The 24973-nt window shown below is 39.8% G+C and overlaps 1 protein-coding gene across 1 annotated transcript in view; it reads left to right on the top strand.

Annotated features, from left to right (window-relative positions):
* LOC109933236 (multiple epidermal growth factor-like domains protein 6) overlaps positions 1-24973 on the top strand; it is a 271265-nt gene that overhangs the window by 151425 nt on the left and 94867 nt on the right. Inside the window, exon 5 of the mRNA XM_048604631.1 lies at positions 21597-21719. Coding sequence (XP_048460588.1) covers positions 21597-21719 — 123 coding nt within the window. The remainder of the gene's footprint in view (positions 1-21596; positions 21720-24973) is intronic.

Raw genomic sequence — 24973 nt, 5'->3', positions numbered from 1 at the left:
GAAACGTCAGCCTCTCTGCTCCTATGATGCTGCTTGGCCTGCTGTGTTCATCCAGCCCTGCACCTTGTTGTCTCGGATTCTCCAGCATCTGCAGTTCCTACTATCTCTTAATCAGGGATAATCAGCTCTGATTCCTGAAGGGAAGATTGTGCTTGCATTATTTTAAAGAATGTGTTTGGAGAAACTACTGAGCTGTGGGAGGACAGGAGTGCTAACATGCCATGGCATTGTAATTCCTCAAATAGAATATTTTACTGATGATCAGATGGGATGTTCACATTATCACCTGCCTTCTCTGAACAACCATTTCTTTTCTTCTTCATTTATATAATATAGGTGTCACTGGTTGGACCAGCATTTATTGCCTATTCCTAGCTGTCTTTGAGCAGGTGATGATGAGTGGCCTTCTCAAATCGCTATAGTCCATTTGGTGTACACTCACAATGCTGTTAGGACGCAAATTCAGGATATTGACCCAATGACACTGAAGGAATATTTCTAAGTCAGGATGGTGAATGGTTTGGAGGGAAACTTGAAGGAATTCTCATTTATCTGCTGCCTTTTGTCCTTTTTAGATGGTAGCGGTTGCAGGTTTAGCAGGCCCTGTCTAAAGAATGTTGGTGAATTTCTGCAGTGCATATTGTAGATGGTATTTGCTGTGCATTAGTGATGAAAGGAGTGAATGTTTGCGGATGTGGTGCCAATCAACAAAGTACTGAGGCGAGGGAGGAAAGGAGTGCTAACATGCCATGCACTGTAATTCCTCCAACAGAATATTTCACCGATCAGATGGGATGCCAACCCTACCTCCTGCCTTCTGTGATCAGCTTTTGTTTTTTTTTTCATTGGTGTTCTTCATCATTTATGTGATGTGGTTGTCATTGGCTATACCAGCATTTAGTGCCTATTCCAAGCTGTCCATGAGAAGGTGATCGTGAGTAGCCTTGTTCCGGATGGCGTCACCTTCCTGAGTGTTGTTGGAACTGCATTCATCCAGGCAAGTGGGGAGTTTTCCATCACACTCCTGACTAATGTCTTGTAGATGCTGGACAAGCTTTGGGGAATCAGGAGGTGAATCATTTACCACAGGATTCCTAGCTCCTGACCTGCTTTTTAGCTACTACGTTCATATAGCTAGTCCAGTTCAGTTTCTAGTCAAGATGTTGCTAGTGGAGAATTCTGAGATAGTGATGCCATTCAATCTCAAAGGGAGATGGTTGGGTTCTCTCTTTTTGGTAGTGGTCATTGCCTGTCATATGTAAAGACCACTGATTTGTGAGGACAACTAAAAAGCTAAATTGTTTAGGTCAAACTGGAGAAGACATTGACTTGACCCTCTCCCTCTCTTTGGCTGCATTAGGCCATTGATACTACTGTCCAGTCTTGTTGACACCTTCCACATGGTCCCAGGGAATGACAGTAATAGGAGGATATGAATGAAAAATTAGTGGGAAGTCTTGATTCCTATCCATTGTTTACTTGGAAATTTTTGGGAAAGAAGCAGCCTGTGATGGTCCTACTTAGACCAGGATAATGGAAGAAAATCCAATTCCCCCACTGTCTTTGTCAACATCTAGCCCTCAATCAAATCAAATTAACTCGAGATGCATTCCATTGATCCCCAAGAGGACATTGTTTTTGACCAATATACAACAGTAATTGCACTGTTAATTAATTAATTGTCCTGACAATGTGAAAGGTGCTGCAAAAAGACATTCATTCTTTTATGCTGAGCTCTGTTCTTTGAAGGAAAGGCTGAAGTACTTTGGAGTAAAGTCAGAAGTCACACAACACCAGGTTATAGTCCAACAGGTTTATTTGAAACCACAAGGTTTTGGAGCATAGCCCCTTGTTCGGGTGAAGTGAGAAAGAAGCAGACAGAACACTGAATTTATGGGCAGAGAGATCAAGGGTAGAGAGATCAAAAGATCATACAAATGCTGTGATTGGAGTGTCAAATAATAGCAGATAATCAAAAGTGTTAGACAGTGTGAACCAAGTGTCACCTACTGAATAACAAGCAAAAGGATAACCTATAATCTAATTAAATGAGCCAGAGAGATAATTACAAAAAATTAAAAATAAAGTGGTGCTGGAGACCAACTAAATAACTGGAATAACATGATAGTACAAGAGTCACATGCTGAGGGTCTAACCAAAGTAATAAATAATCCAAAAGTGGACAAATTAATTAAGGTAAAGAGATCATAACAATTTATCAAGGCATTGGTGTCAAAACAGGATAATTTGGAAGATTTTACAGATACAGAACAGTATGATGGGGTCACATGTAGCGCAATACGAACCCAAGATTGAGGCTGTCATCATGAGTACGGAACTTGGCTGTCAGTCTCTGCTCGGTGATTCTGTATTATTGTGTATCTTCAAGGATGCCTTGGAGGACGCTCACCTGAAGATCGGAGGCTGAATGTCATTGACCACTGAAATGTTCCCTGACAGGGAGGGAACATTCCTGTTTGGCGATTGCTATGCAGTATCCATTCATCTGTTGTCATAGCGTCTGCATGGTCTCCCCAATATACCATGCCTCGGGGCATCCTTGCCTGCAGCGCATGAGACAGATAACGTTGGCCGAGTCACATGAGCATCTGCTGTGTACATGGTGGGTGGTGTTCCCATGTGTGATGGTAATATCCATGTCGATGATCTGACATGTCTTGCAGAGGCTTCCTTAGCAGGGTTGTGTAGCGTTGTCGTCAATGTTGTCCTGAAGGCCGGATGATTTGCTGCAAACGATAGTCTGTTTAAGGTTTGGCGGTTGTTTGCAAGTGAGAAGTGGAGGCATGGGGATCATCTTGGCGAGATGCTCATCATCAGCAATGACATGTTGAAGGCTGTGAAGAACATGGCATAGTCCCTTCACTCCAGGGAAGTACTGGATGATGAAGGGTACACTGCCGGTCACGTCCTGTGTCTGTCTTCTGAGGACGTTGTTGCTGTTTTTCGCTGTGGTATGTCAGAACTGACGATCAATGAGGTGACCATCATATCCTGTTCTTATGAGAGTCCTTCAAAATTTTTAGCTGTCCGTTGCCTTTCTCCTCATCCGAGCAGATCTTCCTTAATGTCCTGTTTCGACACTTTCACTTTGATAAATTGTTATGATCTTTCTACCTTAATTAGGTTGCACAGTTTTGCACGCAACTCTTGTACCTACCATTTTATTCCAGTCAAATAAAAACCAAAAGAACTGCAGATGCAGTAAATCATGAACCAAAACAGAAGTTGCTGGAAAAGCAGGTTTGGCAGCATCCGTGAAGAAAAAATCAGAGTTAATGTTTTGGGTCTGGTGACCCTTTCTCAGAACGGTTCTGAGGAAGGGTCACCAGACCCGAAACATTAACTCTGATTTCTCCTCACAGATGCTGCTAGACCTGCTGAGCTTTTCCAGCATCTTCTGATTTTATTCCAGTCATTTGGTTTGTCTCCAGCACCACCTTATTTTTAATTTGTTGTAATTATCTCTGTCTCATTTAATGGGATTAAAGGTCATCCCTTCGCTGGTTATTCAGCTGTTGATACCTTACTCACATCGTCTACCACTTTTGATTATCTGCAGAGAGTTATTATTCGATACTCCACTCACACCATTTGTATGATCTTTTGATCTCTCTGCCCGTAAATTCTGTGTTCTGTATGCTTCTCTTTCACTTCACCTGATGAACAAGCAGTGCTCCAAAAGCTTGTCATTTCAAATAAAGCTGTTGGACTATAACCAGGTGTCGCGTGACGTCTGACTTTGTTCACCCCAGTCCAACACTGACATCTCCACATGGTACTTTAGATTGCCATTCTTCATTGTGATTTGTCTAAATGACACTACTGAGTTGCAGGGTGGGTATATTCAACAAAATCAATTTAATCCTGTCCAAATTCATTTCATGTAGGACTTTTGCCATGGATTAAAATAAGAGAACTTCTTTCCAATCATTCTCAGTTATGTTTGCACTTAAGCTTACAGTATGAATTAATTAATTGTCATGGGATCCTGTTTTTGTGCGGTGGAGAAGAATGCAATCAATTTTCTGTGCTGCTTATGGCTTTGCAGGTGACACTTAATTATCACAACTGGGGATGTCTTTTGTTTTTTCCAAACATCTAATGTCTAGACAGCGTAGGTATCACAGTGTGAACGCTTTAAGTCTTTTAAAATAGTCCTGTTATTGGAAATATAAAACAGGCTTTCAAATCAGTTCTATTGTGGGTTGCACCACCTTTTATACGGACTCCTACACACTGTGTAACAATGATGTTTCAAATGTGGAAAATCAGTTGTGTGTTTTATGGAGATCTTGGGAATGATGAAACTATTCTAAAAGAAACTTTAAAAAGTGGCATGAATATAAAACCAGATTAAAGGCTGAGCAACATATTTTTTATGCTGCGTTTGAAGTGCTTAAACAATTTCTTTTGAATAGTTTATAAACATATGAGGGAAAAGGGAATCATTCACTTGCTATCTCCATGTCAGGCCTTGTAGATTCTCAGTACGCATTGAGGGGGATAGCTCGCTCTTGTCTGGTACTGTATATCACCAGAAGTTGACACTATACAAGCTGTGCAGTTCCAAATTCAAATGAATGCTGCCCTTTAGCTGTTTCAGGTCCAGAAAGATTTACAATTTGGAAAGAAACCATTCAGATAATACTGTTTGCTAACTCACTTGCTCAAGCGGTTCAAAGATAATCTCATGCTTTCTCTCTCCATAGTCTTCTGGATTCCTATGATTTAAAGAAATATTCTAATTTCTCCTCCCAGCATTAACTGTTTCTTTGCTCAACCGTTCCAAGTGGCAAAGCATTGTGTGCTGCACCTGCCCTTAGCACAGTGACTTTTTTTGCTAACCTGTACATTCATTCAGTTGGTGACAATTTTAAACTGATAAATTCTTAAACTATTCCTCAAAGTCCACAAAGGCATTTTTTAAAAAGAAAACACTTTTTTTACTAATTTTCCTTCTCTAGTCTGGCAATCATGTGACTTCAGATGGACTGCAATGTGGTTGACTCTTAACTGCACTCCAGGCAGTTAGGGATGGGCAGTAAATGCTGGCTGAGCCAGTGATACCCATATTCCATGCATGAACCAAAAAAAGATTAGAATTGTCAAAAATGTACAATAATTAGATGGACTAGGAATGAAAATTGATTCTGGTAACTATTTATGAGATAATTATTGAGAAAAATGTTTAGGAGAAAGCACCCATCATCAACTTTTTTTTAGCAAGACAAGCAAAGTTGCTTTGTAGCAGGAACATTAATTGTAATAGAAGCAGTTGAATAATTCACTCTGTCAATATTGTGCAATTTCATATCATTGGAACAAAAGTCTTGTGGTGTTCTGCCAAAGCCTTGTTTTGGTCAAGGGACTTGTGAGCTCACTCTGTTGGAATCTTAATTCTCTGTGTCAGAAGCAGCTCCCCTGCAGTAAGGCTGTTGATTTTAAAAAAAGGATATTTACTATGCACTGTGCAACAATTACCTGTGGAAATTGGGAACATTAGTTCCACAAGATTGAGCAGTAGCACATGGACCTTGCTACATCTAGATGTTAAGTACAGGACACCAAGATAGTAGGTTTCAAGACCATATAAATGACCAAGTTGAAAGCCTTCACAGCTGCTGAAAGCTTGTAAGACATTCAAAGCAACTTTTAGTCATTTCTGTCAGCATGTTGACATACACCTGCCTAGTGTAGCTTGTAGCAGTAAAACAGGGCATTTGCATGAGTTGGACACAGCACCACAGGCAAAGCACAATGTGGCATTGCTGGGCAAATTATAGTACTGTTTTCTTTTCAGAAAGAGCAAAGAAAAAAATGCCCATCACCAAATTCATTTCGAATAACAAATTCCACCAGTTCCATTGAGTTTTCTCAGTATTAAAGGAAACTTAGCTTTGGAGTTTTTTTAATATAAAGCTTGTGAAAATTAGAACCTTCTGTTGAATTCCTCAGTGTCCAGATATAATCCCGTTAATGTTGTTTACTTCTGTTGGAAGCATTCAGTGGGACAGGCAGTAGTTACACTGGGAGAAACAGAGCAAAAAAGCTCAATGAACTGAAACTCTAACTCTATTTCAGTCTCTCCACAGGGAGTCTGATGTGTTAACTATTTCTGGCATTTCCTGTATCATCACTCTGAGATAATAACTCAGAGTTGTCATCACTCAGAGTAAAGTTTATTGATAATTCAGCCTCTTATTTTAACATTAAATTCCCACATTGTTGTGTTATTTGTATTGCTTGGTCAATTATTGGAAAATATACATTTTTTCTCGGGCTGAAAATGATGTTTAGGAATAAAGTGTGATCGAATTGAAGAAGCTCCCTGTATTTCTAGGCAATTTTAATTTCTGCTCTGATAAAAACTTGGAAACAGGTGCAAGAATATCCACCCTCTGGGTTTTTGCCCTGTCTAATGTGGAACTGAGATGGAACACTAGGCTGTCAGATTCACAGTTCAGACTTATCCAGGCTCTGCCTGATCTTCCCCTGATTCCATCAACAATCACCGAGTCATGACTTGGTGTGAAAAATATAATGTTTTGTTCCCAAAAGCAGTGTCGCTGATAGAAGGACCGCTTCCACTATCCTGACAGAGATAGTAAACCCCATATAGACCAGGAATTAAACTTGACACCAGTGTTTGCATAGTCATCACTAACTGACTAACATAATCAGCTGAGCCACTGCAGGTGTCAGGTTGGTAGTCTTTTGACCATTTTAAGCTTACAAGTTGTTTTCATCTGAGATAAAATAAGATAACTCAAACTCTGCCATTTGTAATGTATAATTTGATTGTTTTCCCAGGAAGAGTAAAATGGAGTGTCAGAATGCCAATCCTAAGGAGATAAAGTATGTGTAAATTATAGTAATGCTTTAGAGCGATGGAGAAGGTTGAGCATCTTCCAATCTTTCCTTAACCTTCTTGAAATCTTGATCAAAATAAAGACATTTATATAGCATTTATATAGCACCTGTCATGATCACAGGACATCCCAATGTATTTTACAGCCAATGAGAAATTGACTTTGAAGTGTAGTGATTGTGATGCAAGTGTAGTGATGCAATGTTGGAAGTGCAGCAGCCAATTTGCACATAGTTCTTCCACAAGTGTTTCCCCAAACAACACATGATCACGACTAGATAATCTATTCTTGTGATTTTGATGGAGGAATAAATATTGTCTAAGACATGGGGTATAACTCTCCTGTATTTATTTGCCCAACAGCCATATAGGATACTTTCATGGCTATTTATGAGGACAGACAGGGCCTCAGTTTAACATCTCGTCAAAAGAAAAGCACCTCCAACAGTGTAATACTGAGTCAGGGCTGTTTAGCTCAGTTGACTGAATGGCTAGTTTGTGATGCAGAGTGATGCCAATAGCATGGGTTCAGTTCATGCATTAGCTGATGTTACCATGAAGAACTCTCCTTATGAACCTTGCCTGAGGCACGTGATCCTCAGGTTAAGCAGCAGTCACCTATCTCTAATGAGAGAGCGGCCCTCCGGTCTGCTAAGACTGTGGTAAGTTTACCTTTCCTCAGTATTGCTTGGAGGCAAACTTGATGGAAGTGAGCTGTCTTACATATACACTAGCAGCAAAGAACTGGATTTCAGAATACATTCCTAGAATATTTTTCTAATACAAAATTAAAGGTTTCTGCAAACAATGCTGTTTATAGAAAGATATGTAGCTAAGAGGGAGGAAAGAAATAACCTGAGCTACATGACAAGAGTATTAAAAGATCTGGAAAGCACAGCATATGTGGAAAGTCTCAGGCCGATGCCAAAACTTATTGCTGAGCAAGAGGTAATCCAATAATTTAGCTTCTGTGAGCTGTTAGCAGTTTGGCCCCTTAGTCATAACTGGCTATGAACTGATTGAGGTTGTGAGAAGTGTTTATTGAATAGAACCATTAGTATTGCAACTACTTGGAAAGGATACAGTACTTTGTCCAACAACTTAAAAATAGGAAAGACTGCTTTATTACTGGGCCTAAAGCAGCACATGCTGATAACACTAATCTGTGTTTCTGTTCCATGCCATTTTCCCTCTGTCACTTGATATGGGTAAAATGTGATTAAACAAATGATTTAAAAATATTTAAAACGTTATTTGGAGCCAATTTTCTGTCCTACTCTTTTGTTTTGGATTGGTAAAAGATAGGATAATGGATGAATGAAAAGGGCATGAGGGTGGCCCTATTGCAGTTAACTGACAATGAGAGGCACTAAAATTTAGGGGACTGGTCTGACTCTGGTGGTCTAGTGTGCTGTGGGTGGACTGGTTCTGTCTTGCATATCTGTTCTGATGACGGTTGCATCATTGGATGAGACTTTTTTTAAAAACATTCCGAGACACATGGTATTGCTGTTTAGATACACAAGAAAAAAATGTGGTTGAAAAGTATATAATGTCAAAGAATACCCAGTGTTTTTCTTTGTGGAGTAATGTTCATCAATGGATTGATATGATTCTTCTTATTTCCCATTATTTATTTGTCTCATGGCTCTGTTTTTGATAGATCTGGCAGATGTTACTTTGCTTCAGTCTGAGATTTAAATGTGTTTTTTTTTTAAGTCTTCCCCTGCTGAGAAAGCTCTGAAATTCTTGAGTGTTGTAATGAACGGATGTCAATTTCATTTTTGAGAAGTCGAAGCAAAGGCTACAAAGAGTGATTAGGTGATTAGATGTTAGCCACATAGCAGCGTAATTCTTTCCTTCCTGTATACCTCCTATACTGGGCTTAAATGTCTGAAACAAGTGAATTGTTCTTTCAAATTCCTTCATTGTTGAAGTCCAAAAACTGTTTAAAGCGGGGTTTTCTTTGTCTCTAGTCCGAGATCTTAAGCCTTACATTTTCCCAAGTGAGGGTCAACTAGTTTTTAAGGAAGGATAAGGAAATCACATTAACAAATACTCAGTCATGTTCTAGACAGCAAAGCTATTAGTAATACAAATCTAAATATGAAGGAACATGGGATTCCGTGCAGCTTTCTGGAAGTAGAGGTGAAGAGAGCTTGTCATGTTTAGGTTTTAACACTGTGTGACCTAAGTCTTTCAATGCGAGTCTCAAGGAATTGAACAGAAAATTCCTGTTTCTGTTTTTCACCTAGCTTATCATATCGTTATCCTCAATTGTCAGCTGCGGCTTTACTCATTTGTGGCTTCGGCTATAAACTGCCAAATGCACTTACAAACTGTAAATGGATAAGTGAACAGGAGCAAAGCACCAATACACAACAGTTGCAGGCTTAAGTATTAATTGGATGCAACTTTTGGAGCAGTCATATCTACTGAACTAAACTAAACTGAATTGGGTATTAATTCCAATTGATGAAATAAACTAAATATTAACATCTATGTGGTCATTTATAGCTGATGATATATTACTACACCAAGTAAGGCTTTGTTTCATTCATTCCTAGGATACAGGTGGTGCCAGTGAAGCCAAGATTTATTGCCTATCCCGAACTAAAGGGAAGCTGTTGGCAGGAATTTGTCTTAAACCATTACAGTTGTAGGGGCTGTTGAGACCAGATCAATAAGTATATTCAAGGCTGAGATAGATAGATGTTTAATCAGTAAGAGAGTCAAGAGTTTTATGGAAAAGACAGGAAAGTGGTGTTGAGGATTATCAGATCAGCCATGATTTCATTGAATGCTTGAGCATACTTGATGGGCTACTTATGCTCTTATGTCTTATGGTATGGTAAAGATACTGCCCCAAAGCTGTTATGTAAGGTGTTTCAGTTTTTTGCTACCTGGTAATAAATATCAAAGTTGAGAACCTGTGTGATTTGATGAGATTCTTGGAGGTAACCATATTTTGCACCCGCTGTTCTCCAGTGAAATGTCAACTTAAGATTTGCTCAATTGAGACTTGAACCTACAGCTTTTTGACTCAAAGGTGAAAGTGCTACCATTGAAATACGGATGATTACGGTTTCCACCCAAAGACTGTTTTATGTTACTTGGAATATATTTATGTATGTTTATAATTCTGCTGTTAGGATGACTGGTGACAGTAATGCAAAGACCTGAAGCTGACATACAAAGTGCCTTTGGTCTATGATCTGAGCTGCAAAAGTACCAAATATACTGAAGATGACCATCTTGATAAAATGCTCCTGATACACTCACCAATTAAACCCCAGTGATTATGCATAAGAATTATTTGGGTGGAGAATTATTTTCCCATTTTGCTGATAAAGGAACCAAACAAAAAACAAGGTACAAGTATTTTAAGCAATAAAATGTGCACAACAGTATGAATGACAATTGCATATGTTTTATTTCTCTCTTTAATTCTCTCATCTCTGAATGCTTGAATAATTGCTGCAAGAAACTTCTAAAGATTAACGGACACCTCCCAAATTCTGGAATCACATTACAAATATTCAGGTGTGAATGTGGTGTGTGGAAGCTGGCAGAGGTAGTGATGGTGAAGTAAGGCAAAGAGATATATTCATTTTTGGATCTTATTTCCATGTTGGATGTTTGACAGCTGCTTAACTTTATAGCAGGAAGCTGCACCTGATAGGGAAGAGGATTCCGTTTATCAGAAGGCTGGTGGTCTGAAGGAATGGTCCTTATCACTAAAAGTGAGTGGTCAATGGGCATTATAGTTGGGGAACAGAACAGAAGATCTAATCAGGGGAGTCTCCATGTTGCCTTGTGGGACCCAGTCTAGTGCTCTTTATTCTCTTGATTCTCAAAGAAACCATTTCTCCCTTTGATGGGGTTTCCCCAGCTCCACTGCTGTTCGCTGCTAAATATCTTTAGCAGGTATGACTGTATGACATTTGCCAGATTGGTTGTTAAAATCCTCTAGGTATTCTAACTGTGTCACATCAATACCTGCCTGTGGCAATCACCTTATGCAACACCAAATGCTGTGTGGTTAAACTGGGGACAGTGGTGAATTCAGCAGGAAGTTGGGCAGTAAGCTTAATTACCCATCCCTCCCATTCTATTGGGTGGCAGGATTGATATTGGGCCTTTCATGTGTCTGATGATCTCTTCCTTCCTGTCATACAGGAACACGGAAGAAATTCATATCTGTCTTGCTGCCTCTACGGCTTGAAATGTGGATGGACCCCTGAATTCTTTGTGGTTCATATTGCTCAGTTTCATGCTACATAGTGCAATTGCTAGCAACGTTTTCCCAGCAGCTCAACAATATCAGGTATAAATATGTATTGGAATTAAGTTGAAGAACTAGTACAGTGTTGACATTGAGATGATGCCCAGTAGTTGTTCTTATGATGCTTCTGTAACATATATGTATAGATACCAACTTTCCAGGAAAGGATGTATGAAAGCAGGGGAGGGGGTGTCTGTCATTGCTGCCTCAGAGCTCGTGACCCCAAAATCTCAGCTTGCAACTCCACTTGAAGTTCTGACTTCCATTTTGGGAAGTCCTGATAAGGCCTATAGTCAGTGCATCACTCTTATGTACATAGCAATCTATTCTAGTTGCTGAATCTGTCAGTTTCAAAAGAGTTTCAATTAATACAGGTATAAACATTACAATGCGAATACATTTCACCTTTAAATAATCAGGTAGATTTTAGAGCCTATTGTCTTTACTTGTTATTTGCATTTCAAAACTCATTGGTAGATGATGGTTTTTATAAATGCTGGGAGCTTTGCAAATGGAGGGCAAATTCTGAGATTCCAGGCTCCATCTATTCTTCACACTCTGCAGCTATGCCCTGATGTGAGGTGGAATTCTATTGGAAAATTTATTCTGTTTAATGCCATAATGTACAAGTTAGACCTTGGCTGAATCAGCTTGCTGTAAATGTTTCTAGTGTACCTTTGTATTCATCCTGGAAAATTCGATTAGTTTATGGAGAATGCAGGAAAATTGAATGACATTAAACCAGAACCCATGTCGACCTTTTAGCACAGGCATGAGATATCAGCCGACTTCCTTCTGCACTGAAATCTCTCCGTTTCCTTTGACGCAATCTATGTGGCAGGAAAGAAATATCTTCATGGCAGGAAATTTAAAAGATACAATTTCCTACCAGGTGAAAACTGTTGAGAACTGATCTGGGAGCTTTTGTTTTCTCTTGAGCCAATATTTAAGTTTTAAGGCAGTGTAGGTGAAAGTATGCAGTGATACATTGACAATATTCTTAGGGGTTGTTGTTGATGAAGGATTGGATAAGCAAACGGAAGGCAATGACGATACAGGGAAAGGAGACAGCTTGATGTTCCCAATGGATGACGGTGAGGCATCCAGTTAATGAAAAGAATTTCTTGTTCCTTCTTCTTTGTGCCCACGACAAGATATCAGCAACTTTTGCAGCACAATATTGGATACAAACTCCATGTTTTGAGTTAATTGGCAATACTGATCCTAAAGAAAGATGCCTAAGGCTTGGTACAGTGGATTCTAACTTGGGAACTCTGATAAAATCCTTTTCATTTTACTTTCGCTTGTGCTGCATTGACTGGCAGCCTGTCAAGATTTTAACATTTAATCGCAAGGTATTCCAGTGTTTGAAGCATCTTGTTCCTGCCTAGTAACAAGGCTGGACATTCTTACAGAATTTTGATAGGTCATCCAGACCAATTCAAGTGTCAGTGAACAGTAATTCAAGAGTTAGAGTCCCATTTTGTCAATGAGGGAGAGCTGAGATGTAACCCCATATTGGATGGAGGTATTCAAAGTAGAAGGTTTTCCCTTTGGGCTGCTGGTCAATCAGGTACACAGAAACAGGTGAATGAGGCTCCAGGTGTAAACATTGCTGATGTTAGCATTAGCAGTCGTGGGTAGCTGAGAAATTGATGGAAGATCATTGGTTCCTGGAGAGAGTTAGGGCTCTGAGGAAGTCTTGGAAGCAAGTGATATTTCAGTGCAGCTGAGAGTGGAGTTGAAGGAAAACACAAGCAGGAGTTGCTTTGAGCAGCTGAGAAACATTGATGATCAGAGAAGCCCAGATGCTTTGCGAAGCCCGCTCTCTATGAAGAGATGGAATTGTGCAGTGAGGAGGTGCTCCTGCAACATCATGAACTTGGGGGAGTGTAATCCCAGTAAAAGGGCTGCAACTGCAGAAAGGTGAGCAGTCTTTGAGGCAGTCCATGACTGAACAACTTCTGATGGAGTTCCATGCTTAAATCTTTAATAGTGAAGATTTAGAATCCCTTCCAAAGGAGGCAAGGCCTTGACCATGGACACCTGGGTTCAAGTTCCAACTGCTCCAGAGGTGTGTGATGCTGTCTTTGTGTACAGGTTGATTGAAAATACCTCTAAGTATTTCTGGTGGTTCTTGAGACTGTAACTAGAGTTTCTCAAGCCGCAGTGTGTCTTAATCATGGATCTTTTTTTTCCAACCATATCATAAAGATAGCAGAGGGGCATTTGCAAAATATGATTATTCTTGAATTATGGATGAAATAGAACGTCATGTGATTCATAGAGCATCATCTGTGAACAGACTAGGGCAAAAGCAAGGGAACTACACTGAATAATAACGTGCTGGAGAAGCCACCGAGTCTTTGACCTCCCAGGTCCATTATACTGGTACTTTAAAACAAAGCAACTGAACAGCAAGCCAGCTAAATGGCCACGGTGCATTTTACAAACCATTCCATATGTACCAGTCATTTGCTGGAAGATTGGTATAACTGACTGTTGACATCACTGATATCAAATTCCAATGTTTAAAGATGCTAAAAGAAAGGTTGAAGGAACTTTGTCTTTATTGAATTGTGTTGATGCATTTTAGTCTGTGAGGAGCAAGTTGGCACTGTATTGCAGATATGTGGAGCAAGAACATGGGAGAGAAAATATTTCACTGTTATGGTCAGATAGTTTGGTCAGAAAACTTTTCAATCAGAATTCTGTATCATATGCAGGAGCTAAGCGTCTGTATTGTATTTCAAGACAGAAATTTACAGCTTGTAATGCAATTGCCTTGAATGGTGCTAATAGTAAAATATGCCTTTCATTTCATACTTATGAATGTTTTGAAAGGATTTGTAGATATTCTGTTTTAATTCCAACATGCTGTCAATTTTGCATCCTCAGAACTCCAATGGTGCATCACCATGCTAATTTCCATTTACCACATCAGTAATTCCTATGACCTCACTGATTGAGATAGCTAATGTAGTGCAGAATTTATGCATAGCTTTCTGCACCTACTAAGAGCTAGTTGGAGATTGCTCAATCTTACTTCTCTGAGGAGTTATGCAACTGGCTGAATCAAGAGACTTTCAAGGCAAAATTTTTGAGCTGGATAAGAAATCAAATTTAAAAGATTGAAAGGCCAAACAGTGAACAAAGTGCTACCCAAAAATAAACTCAAGGTGTGAGATTTTCATTTATTTTTAACCTGCACACCTGCGATGGAATCTCACTTCACCGAAAATAAAAACTGTATGATCACACAAGTTTCATCTGCCCTGCCTTAACCTGCTTTTAGTCTGTGGCTAGCGAAATGAAGCTGAGTCAGAATAAGGGGCAGATTGTTCAAGACTGAATTGTGGAGAAATTTCTCCACCAAAGTGTTGTGGAACTTCAGGATTCATTTCTCAAGGGTTTGTGGATTCTCTATCATTTAAGGCTGAGATGGATAAATTTTTGGTCTCTCAGGGAATCTGGGGAGACAGGCGAGAAAGTCGAATTGAAGCCAAAGATCAGCTATGATATTTTTGAAAGGAAGAGCAGGTTGTATGGTTTACGCTTGCTGTTTGTTCTTTATGTCCATATATTGTATAAGCCACTGAAATATTTAATTCTTGACAGACTCCTCGAGTTGTAGCTCCTGGTAACTCCACAGAGTAGTGTTCACCAGCTCAAATCAGAAATTAACTGGAAGATACAGGGTAGATTGTTTCCAGGCAGGTGGAGGTGAACAAAGTCTCTGAAATTGACATTGGGCTGAAATATTCCATTGTTTGGCAAAAGATGGGAAAATTCAGCCAGTGTCAATTTCAGTGAGTTTCATGAGAATTGCCTTCTATAAACCCTGGCATTTTTCTGATGCTGTTCTCCACTGCTCAGCTCATTAGCTATTCATCCTGTTGACTGCCAAAGGAGACCAGAGCACCAGACAAAGCTTGAAGAAAGAAAGCCACCTTGGTTGATGCAATGTCTACTGGTGGAGGAACACGTAACAATGCTGCAAGAAAGCTCCTTTTCCTGTCTGCAAGGGTAACTGCCTCCATCTTCTGCCTGCTACCTCACTCACATTAGCTCAGCTACTGCACCCAGCTCCCACCAGGGCTCATACTCTTACTTCGCTCGCAGTTGTATGAGAGCTGCTCTCTTGCATTCCATCTTCCCAAACTACTAATATTTCCTGAGATAGTAGGAACTTCAGATGCTGGAGAATCTGAGATACCAAGGTGTAGAGCTGGATGAAGACAGCAGGCCAAGCAGCATCAGAGGAGCAGGAAAGCTGATGTTTCAGGCCTAGACCCTTCTTCAGAAAATGAAGAAAATGAATGAAATTTTCTGAAGAAGGGTCTAGAAATGAAACGTCAGCCTTCCTGCTTCTCTGATGCTGCTTGGCCTGCTGTGTTCATCCAGGCTCTACATCTTGTTATCTCTACTAATATTTCCTCCTTTTTTTACGTTCACTTGGAACATTTTACCAGTTTTCCTGACTGGAGGTGGGCCAGCCCCCATCTCTGCAGTCTCCTGATAGATTTACCAGTAAACCTCAGACTAAATACACTTAACTCCCTGAGGCTGACCATGGTTCAATCCCAGATCTTGATCACTGCAAGCACTCGACTGACCACAGCCTACCGCCTGGACTGAGATTGGATGATGCTATTTGACTAACTGTAGTGGCCCCCCTGACTGGACTAAAATGCCCCACTTAAACTTGGAAACATTGCCATTTGGCTAAAGCATATGCAGTGTGTTTGCTATGCACACTGCAAGCACATGTCCAGTTTTTGACCGCTTTCTGGTATAATGCTCACTCTCTCTTGCAATGTAAAAAGCCAAAGAGTTGAGCAGAACTGACTGCTGAGGATTAAATACAAAGATATGTGGAGGGTGATTTTAAAGAGTGGGTGTGAGAAATTTTAGGAAGAAGTTGAAGAGAAAGGAGTTTGTGTGACATCAAGATGTGTCGATTAGAGAACAATACAGGAGAGTGCTGGAGGTCGATGAGGACAGGGGGTTCTGCGGGGCGGGGGCAGGGTAGAAAATAATGGATGCCAGGTGAGTGTTACAGGAAACTCTCACTTTGCCAGGCCTGAATGTAGGTCCTCAGAATCCCATTGGCTGCTGACAAACTCTTTACCTTAGACCTACACCTTCTTGACTGGTGTTCTCCTGCCATCCACAGGGGAAAATGACTTCTCCCCAAACCTGCACAGCATCAATTATCACCTTTGAAAGATGAGCCTGTGAACCAGGGGCTAACCTTTCCATGTCTTCCATCTGTACCACTTTCTTGCTTTTTTACATTGCTACAAGCACTGCTGCCATTATGAATGCTGCTTGGGGTGCCTTCAAATAGAGTTCGTTCATTATTTGTTTAGAGGCATCATCTTGCCTAATCTCCCTGTTTAGCCAGAAAACCAGAAGGAGCTTCTAATGATTAGTTTTCTCTAAGCAAGAGCAACAGCAAAGCACTGGTTGTGTTTCTGACCCCAAAATTCTCCATCCTTTTAGTACAACAATTACACTCTCTCCATAATCACACAATAGAAAGATCCATTGATTACAGCGTCAAAGCAGCTTATCCAAAGCACTTGGAGCAATAGCTAACTTTTCCAGTTAAAACAAGCTCTGATAGCCTGCCATACCACTTTTTTTTTCCCAATTTGTTGACCATTTTTTCAGTTGTTTTCAATCATAAAAGTGCAGTTTGAAAACCATGTGTGAGTACTGTCAATTCCAACTCACAGCTGCTGGTGAAATTGTGGTTCACTCTTACTGAATCATGATGAAACCATATACTTCATGTAGTGTAAACGTGGCGATGATATAATTAATTTCTCTCCCTCTCTATCCTTTTCTGTAACACATGTTTTTTATCTTTTTCCTTGTACCCCATTACGGACCCATGTATAAAAGTGGCAGCAAGTTCTGCCAGCATTTTCCCTTGTGTACTAATGCTTTTCAACCAAAATGCCACAGGGAAAATGCATGGAATAATCAACACAACCCACACATGTGAGAGGTTGGGATTTGTGTGAGGATGCGTAAGGGCTGTAAACACACATGGGAATTTCCTACTGAACATTGCAAGCCTGCCAATGTACCACCTGGTCTCCAGCAACAGCGAGATTTCAAGCCAGCCCCAAGAGACGAAAAGTTGGCATATTAGCAACAATGCTACCCAGTCATTCCTGTGTAATGTTCATTAACCAATACCATCTGAGGTTCACTCAAGATTTTTCTTCTATGTCCTTGACCGTGCTTCGCAGGTTTATAACAATAATTAAAAAAAAACAAAAACGATCGGAAGGGTTATGGAAACTTTTCAAGGGAGTTAATTTGGCTGTGAAACATGGGCTGCCACCCTTTGCATTTTCGGTCCTTTCTAGGACTGTGACTTGAACAGCAATAAGAATTTGTTAGGGCACATCTTTATTATAAATATCAATTGCTCGGCAAAAATCAGAAGTAACTTTTACACTTTTGTGTAAAAAAAAACAATCTTTCTTTCAACCTCCTAGGGGATTGACTCTTTTTGTAACCATCAGAACTGGAATGACAATGTTGCTTTTGAGGGAAATGTAGGTGCTCCTTTGCAGACCCATAAGGAAGTGTGTCCATGCACAGAAACACATTGTAATAACAGAGCTTTAGCACTCCCACTAAAAAAAAAGTGTTGACTCAGCCAGCTGGAATCTGTTTGTGTGGTTGGATCTGATGTGATTAGTGAGCTTCAAGGCACTTCAGAAAGGCTGTTAGAGCAGTACAACAAGATGCAGAGAGGACGAGTGACTAAACAGCTGCCAGTCACCGTGACTATCCGTACAAATGCAAAAGGCAGGTGCCCCCAAAGGAAAGACTGCAAGGGGAATGCACTTTGTCTTGGATCTGTATAAACTTTCAGGTCCATGATCTATCTGGCAGTGACTAGAAGTAATGAGCCAACACAAAGACAGCCGCTGGGCTCTTTAAAAACATTTTGGTTTTGATGTTTCTGTGCTTAAATCAGAAACCTAAACACATGAATTTTTTTTAAATTATGCTGTTGAACACAAAAACTTTTCTTGAGCCTGAAGATACTATCATCTGTCAGTTTTTGATAATTGTCTTGCTGCATTCTTGACCTGTTATGCATTTGTGCAACCACCACATCCTCACCTTCCATCATCCAACCCCCACGCCATATCATTTCTTCAATTCATTCATAAAGTCTAAAATGCCCAAAGTGATTTTCTGCATTTACAAAGATTTTGGTTTGATATCATTCAATATTTAGTTAGATTTTGTAAAAAAAAAATTGTTCATTATTGATGTGAGTTGATGTTACTAAATTAGAAATCAGATTTTTCTCCAATAAGTTGAGGAAAAGATTGGGACTAGATATTGGCTTGGGGCAGCGGTACAAACTGAGCAGCATTGCATTAGTCTCCACTGTTATATACAGGACCTGATATTTAATTGCATTGACAGCAATAGATACTGTGTATCAGAATCTATGTATAACGTGCTGCTGATCTGGTAACATAGCCACTGTTCCACAAATTTGCACATCTATGTTGCTCATTTGTCTGTGGGATCTCACACCAGACATGCCCACTTAATTGAGGAGTTAACAGAAGACAAATACGTTCCCTATTTATCTCTGATGAGACCCTTCATTGGTTGTTCATGTCAACGCATATCAGAATCTCCTCATTTATCATGTCTTCCTGTTGTTAGCTTGAGAGTGGTGATGTTTATTCTGTGTTGGTAGATATTTCACTACTGTGCTCTCTATCCTTAGCTACCATCTAAATTCGAAATCTTCCTTCTTCTGTAAAAAATTATGTAATCTGTATTCTTGGAAAAGGAATATTCATGATATTAATGCTAAAGATTATTCTGTTTTTATGGCAAGATACCTTTTATAATAAAATTGATTTATAATCCCAAACTTTTGATATGGAATGTACAGGCTTTTTATTGATGCTAATTTTGATTTCAGCACGATGGTATACTTAAGAGTTGTATTCTGCAGATGATTGGTGTTATGTGTCTGGCTCAAGCCTAATGCCCAATACATTATTATAATCCTCAATTTATGAATTATCAATAGGCTGACAGACAACAGTACAAACTCAACAGTACTGACCAAAGTTCACGGTAAAAATTTGGTTAGAGATCATTTATTCAGACCTGTCTCAGAAAAATTGTAACAGAGAACAGATTTGCCAGTGGGAGAATCTCTTCTTAAAGAAGCATCAAAGTTAATAAAATGGAGTAAATCTTTAAGGGATGACTACTTAACTCTTCAACAACTTGGGCAATTAGTAATCCCAGGGGAGTGAAACATCTAAGTGCTCATGACATCCGTAACCTTGAAATGCACTAATGTGTCCTGAGTGTTTGCAGCTGGCAGCAGAGCATTTCCTTAATCTATTACATACCACTGCACCAACATCCACCTCATACTCTTGTGTTTTACCTTAATTTCAGGTGGCTGGATTTAATTTATTACATTTATATTTTTAGTGAAGTTTTGTGATCGTCAAGATGAATGGTACCATGTTATAGCAATAGCCTCATAAGTTATTTTTATGGTTTTGGTGCTCAGCGCAAATTCATATATATTAGATCATTAACAGTACAGTAAAATGCACTTGGAAATCTCACAGATCATTGAAGAGCTTACTTTTGTTTTACACTTAGAAGATAGCATTTAACAAAAAAAATCTCTGACTGTAACACTATGACATTTTCAGCTTTTACCCAATACACCTTGGGTTCAATGCTAACTCCTGACAAGTTAAGATTATTTCTGTGCTCTGAAACTTGGAATAAAGTATCGAGAAAAAAAAAGACTGAATTTTGTAACACTGGTTGAGATCAAGGTTTGCATGCAAATGTGGAAGAAAGCATTCATAGAATCCCTACAGTGTGGAAGCAGGCCATTTGGCTCATCAAGTTCACACCAACCCTCCAAAGAGCATCCCACGCAGACCCGTTCCCCTACCCTATCCCTGTAACCCTGCATTTTCCCTGCATCCAACCTACACATTCCTGAACCCTATGGGTAATTTAGCATGGCCAATCCACCTAACCTGCACATCTTTGGACTGGAGGAGGAAACCAGAGCACCCAGCAGAAACCCATGCAGATACAGGGAGAATATGAAACCCCACACAGACAGTCACCCAAGGTTGAATTGACCCCAGGTCCCTGGCACTGTGAGGCAGCAGTGCTAACCACTAAGCTACTGTGCCTTGCACCTGCCTTACACAACTCCCACAGATATTTCTGTGAGCCATTAAAATAGTAAATTAAGTGAGGCTCCAGGGGAACGTTTACCTGGGACACCTATAAGATTATGTGGCAATGGCTGACATGTTTAATTATAGAGTCTTCTATATATAGATTGTGTCTTGGGAGAATGACTTTGCATTCCAAAACTTACCTGAAAGATGTGCTGCTGCTAGCCACACAAGTTTTGAGAAAAAAATACTTATGCAGAATGACTGTGAGCATATTTGATGAAATTACACCATGATGCCATCAGTCAAAGACATGTACACCTTCGGGATGTGTACATAATAAATTTACAATGTAACATTATGATTATGGTATAATGAAAGACACCTCCCATCCCAGTTATAATCTCTTCCAACCTCTTCCGTCAGGCAGAAGATACAAAAGCTTAAACACATGTACCAACAGATTCAAGAACAGCTTCTTCCCCACTATTATTACACTTTTGAATGGAACTCTCAAATTTCAAATTTAATCTTGATCTCACTCTTTGTGCGCCTTCTCTGCAGCCATAACATTGTATACCTCGCTCTGTTCTATTACCCTAATGCACTTTGTATGGTATAATCTGTCTGCACTGCACGCAAAACAAAACTTTTCACTGCACCAAGTACATGTGACAATAATAAATCAAGTCAAATCAGTACGCCCAATACACAGTAAAGACCATGCTGACACTCGTTCAGTGCAATTAGTGAACACAATTGAATAAATGACACACAGTAGTGGTCAGTAATATGTGGGTCTCTTGGCTACCAGCTTTACCTATATGTAGCCAGTGATTGTAGATACTTGGGATGTGGACTAAGGGCAGTGTAAAAATATCACTCCCTCTTTCTCTCTCTCTCTTTCTCGCTCTTTGTCCCCCATCTCTGTGTCTCTCTCTCTCTCTCCCCCGCTCTCTCTCCCTCACTCTCTTCCCCTCTCTCTCTTTCTCTCTTCCACCACCATGCTATCCCCCCCCACCAACTTATTGACTTTACCTGAGATGGTAATTACTGAAACACCATTGTAAAATGATCGACAATGGACTAATTTGAAAATGCCAGCCTATTTCCTGCACATGTTCAATTCAAACATGATTTTTATTTTTATCAAAGTCATTTATAATCACTGAGTTGTTCTTATCACTCCTTCTGACAGATGTGAATGAATGTGCCACAGAAAATGGAGGTTGCCAAGACCAGTGCTGCAATACCATCGGCAGCTATTATTGTAAATGCCCGACTGGGCAGAGATTGGCGACTAATGGGAAATTTTGTGAAGGTAAGTTATATGAATCATAAGTAAGGTAGAGAGCAGGGAGAAGGTATGATAATTCGCAGACATTACCTAACATCCTGAGCATTCCCTGTAACCATGCTTAGGAAGAATTTCAATAACTTAATCTCGATATTGATGACATTCACTTGGTAATTCTGGAAAGTGGGCACAATTTTCATAAAAACACTCTCCCTCTACATATTAGGGTCTGGTTCAAATATTAGTACTTTATTAATCGTCCCAAAACACACACACACTGAAATTGATAACAGTGTTTGAATATTGTTGACAAAAGACAGAAACTGTTGAAGCTTTTCATCCTGCTGTCATCAGAATTGTGCTGAAGATTCATGGTTTATTATTATTTGGAAATTCACATTTTACAGGGTGAAAATAATTTACAGCTTTAAATGTAAAGACTGTATGTTTTTGTTTTTCTATATTTTTGATTGTGAACCGAAATGGGAATAGACTGATTTAAAAAGCAAGCATTGCTGCACTTTTTAAAAGGAAAGTTATCTGAGCCTCATTGCAAGTACTGTTTACACTGCTGTTTGTTCAGGCAGTGGCCAGATTCTAGTTTCACACATATTGGAGCCAAGGGTTCATGAATGGAGATTTGGCCAGCAATAAGTAGCTGATTGATCTGGGAAATTGACCAGTTGTCAATTACAAAAGCCTTCTGCCTGCCAACAGCTATGCAATTAGTTCCCAGGTAGCTGAACAGCTTGAGTGTGTGAAGGTTTAGTGAAAAGCCATCAGACTTCTGGAAAGGAAAGAGTTGTCTTTCTCTTTGAAGTAAAAACGCTTCCAGCCTGAATAATGCCCATTTATTTCCCTTCATCAGTTGCTGTAATCTGTGGCTCTTGACCTATAAGGCAGAAACTTTGTAAGTATGAACCAGTTGCCTTGTGCCTCATATAAACAAGTGGAAGTATCTGGAGAAGGAAGATTGAGGAGCAACAGGATCTGAGACACTGAAAGATCATCTCAGTCATCTCTGTGTAGAGAGACCATTGAACTACCTTGCCAGTCTTTCACTCTGCTCATGACAGCTGTACTTTATGTGACTGTCAGTATATGTGTGTAAGGGAGGCTGATAAGGGGATTAATGAGCAGAATTATATGTCCTGATTCATAATTTCTAATAAGTAGTAATCATTGTTAAGTACAGAGACCTGAGTTGGATTTAAAAGACAGGAAAATTGGGGGTCTTTACATACTTTTATAAAATTTTTAACTTTTTTCTGATGACCCTGGGAATAACTAGGCTTGAGTTCCAGCATGCTATGCTGGTGAGGCATACTGTGGGAGATTAGTTTATATTTCCTATATTATGAAGAGGGAAGACGTAGTTTCAGTTTTATCTTTCAGTTCTGTGAGTTGTATTTGCAGTAGTTACTTGGTCAATTGTTAATCTCAAATCAGAGTCACAGCTTTGGTTATCAAAAATATAAAAGGATATCTGGTATTCACAGAACAGTGATCCAAAATTGCACTGCTCCTTTCAAGTGGAGTGTTTCCTGATTTTATTCTTGAAAGGTCTATATCTAAGTTGTAGGCCTTGTCCCCTAGTCCTAAATTCATCAACCAGCAGCAATAGTTCCTATTGCCAGAATTTTCCTGTATTTTTTCTATTGGGACACGAGCAAGGGTGAATATCTCACCCTCAAAACTAGTGAAGCAGGTTGCCTGAAGCTGCCATCCAGAAAACAGTAGTGTTTAGGTCAGAATGTGTCCCTGCAGTGAGCTATTCCTCTGGAGACCCAATAATGAGAACTGTTTTTTTTCTCCTCACAGGGTGTGGGTCGTGGAGAGATGGGGTCATGAGGCTTAGAGGCAAGGACAGATGTAAATTTCAGAGACCACCCTGTTGACTATTATTCACCCAAAATTGCTTTCCTAGTCAGGAAACTACTTACCTTTGTAACCAACTAGAGAATCAGGTCATTGGGGAAGTGGTGAATTTACACCCAAATGTGGCTGTTAATTGAAGGCATAGGTTTAAAGTGAGAGGGGAAAGCTTTAAAAGGGACCTGGGGGCAATCTTTTCACACGGAGTGGTGGTGCATATATGGAACAAGCTGCCAGAGAGAGTGGTAGAGGCGAGTACAATTACAATATTTAAAAAGACATTTGGACAAGTACATGGATAGGAACGGTTTAAAGGAATATGGGCCAAATGCAGGCAAATAAGACTCATTTAGTTTAGGAAATCTGGTTGACATGGACGAGTTGGGCTGAAGGGCCTGTTTCTGCGCCGTATACCTCTATACCCCTATGTCTCTATGACTGTAAGTGGGGACAAGAATCTACCGATGGAATGTTTAAAAAAGCAAAATTGCTTTAAAACTATTTCTTACCTTCAGAAAGCTGAATCTGAAGAATGGCAGGTCTCACTTGTATCAAGAACATTCCACCTTAATCAGCTGATCTTGATGGTGACTGCAACCAAATAAAGAAAATGCTGGAGAATTTCAGCAGGTCTGGCAGCGTATGTAGAGAGAGACTGTCGTGTCACCCAAGGCCCCAGTTAATGCCCACCCCCACAAGATCAGATTGCTGTGGGGCAGCCGGTATTAAAAAGGACATGTTCCTTGCTCACTCTTCATATGACATAGTGATTGGAATGAGAGCCAGGTGGATCTCATTAAGTATGAGATTCTTGATTGGGTTGTCAATCTGGCCGACATATAAACAGGGGATTCAGAGCTTCTCTTCACTCTAGGTGCTGGTCAGAGTTCATGTACTGTGTATGTGTAAATAACGGGTGACTTGGTGACAGGATACTACCCTTTGTGCAGTTATTTCATATGGCGAAGTAAGAAACCCTGCCATCCAAAATAATCCACCCATAGCGGCTTCCTAAAAGGCTCATTTGGAGTTGATTTATATTTGTGAATGTATTCAGGCAAGATAGGGTTATGCTGTTGTATCATTTGATCTGTGTGAATGATCTGTTGTTAAGGGACTGATTTATCATTACAGCTGCAGTATTGTTCATAAATTATATACAACCTGAGGTGAAAAAAAAAGTCTCTAACTTGCAGCTTGCTCCTGCACCAGCAATTTCATTCCATACATTGTTTGTTGCATGAGGCTCTCTTAAATAGCTGACATCTGAGCTTCAGGATGTGTTTCACTGGTCCTGAGAGTACAGAGAGAGCACAAGTGTCAGTTTCAGTTTTTGGCTCAATCAGATTTAATCGGTGAATAAACTATTAAACAGTCACTGAGTATTCTGGTTTAGCTGTTAC

The sequence above is a fragment of the Rhincodon typus genome, chromosome 13 (genome assembly GCF_021869965.1).
Source record: "Rhincodon typus isolate 14 chromosome 13, sRhiTyp1.1, whole genome shotgun sequence".
Classification (NCBI taxonomy): Eukaryota; Metazoa; Chordata; class Chondrichthyes; order Orectolobiformes; family Rhincodontidae; genus Rhincodon; species Rhincodon typus.
This window is presented reverse-complemented; position numbering and strand designations above follow the sequence as displayed.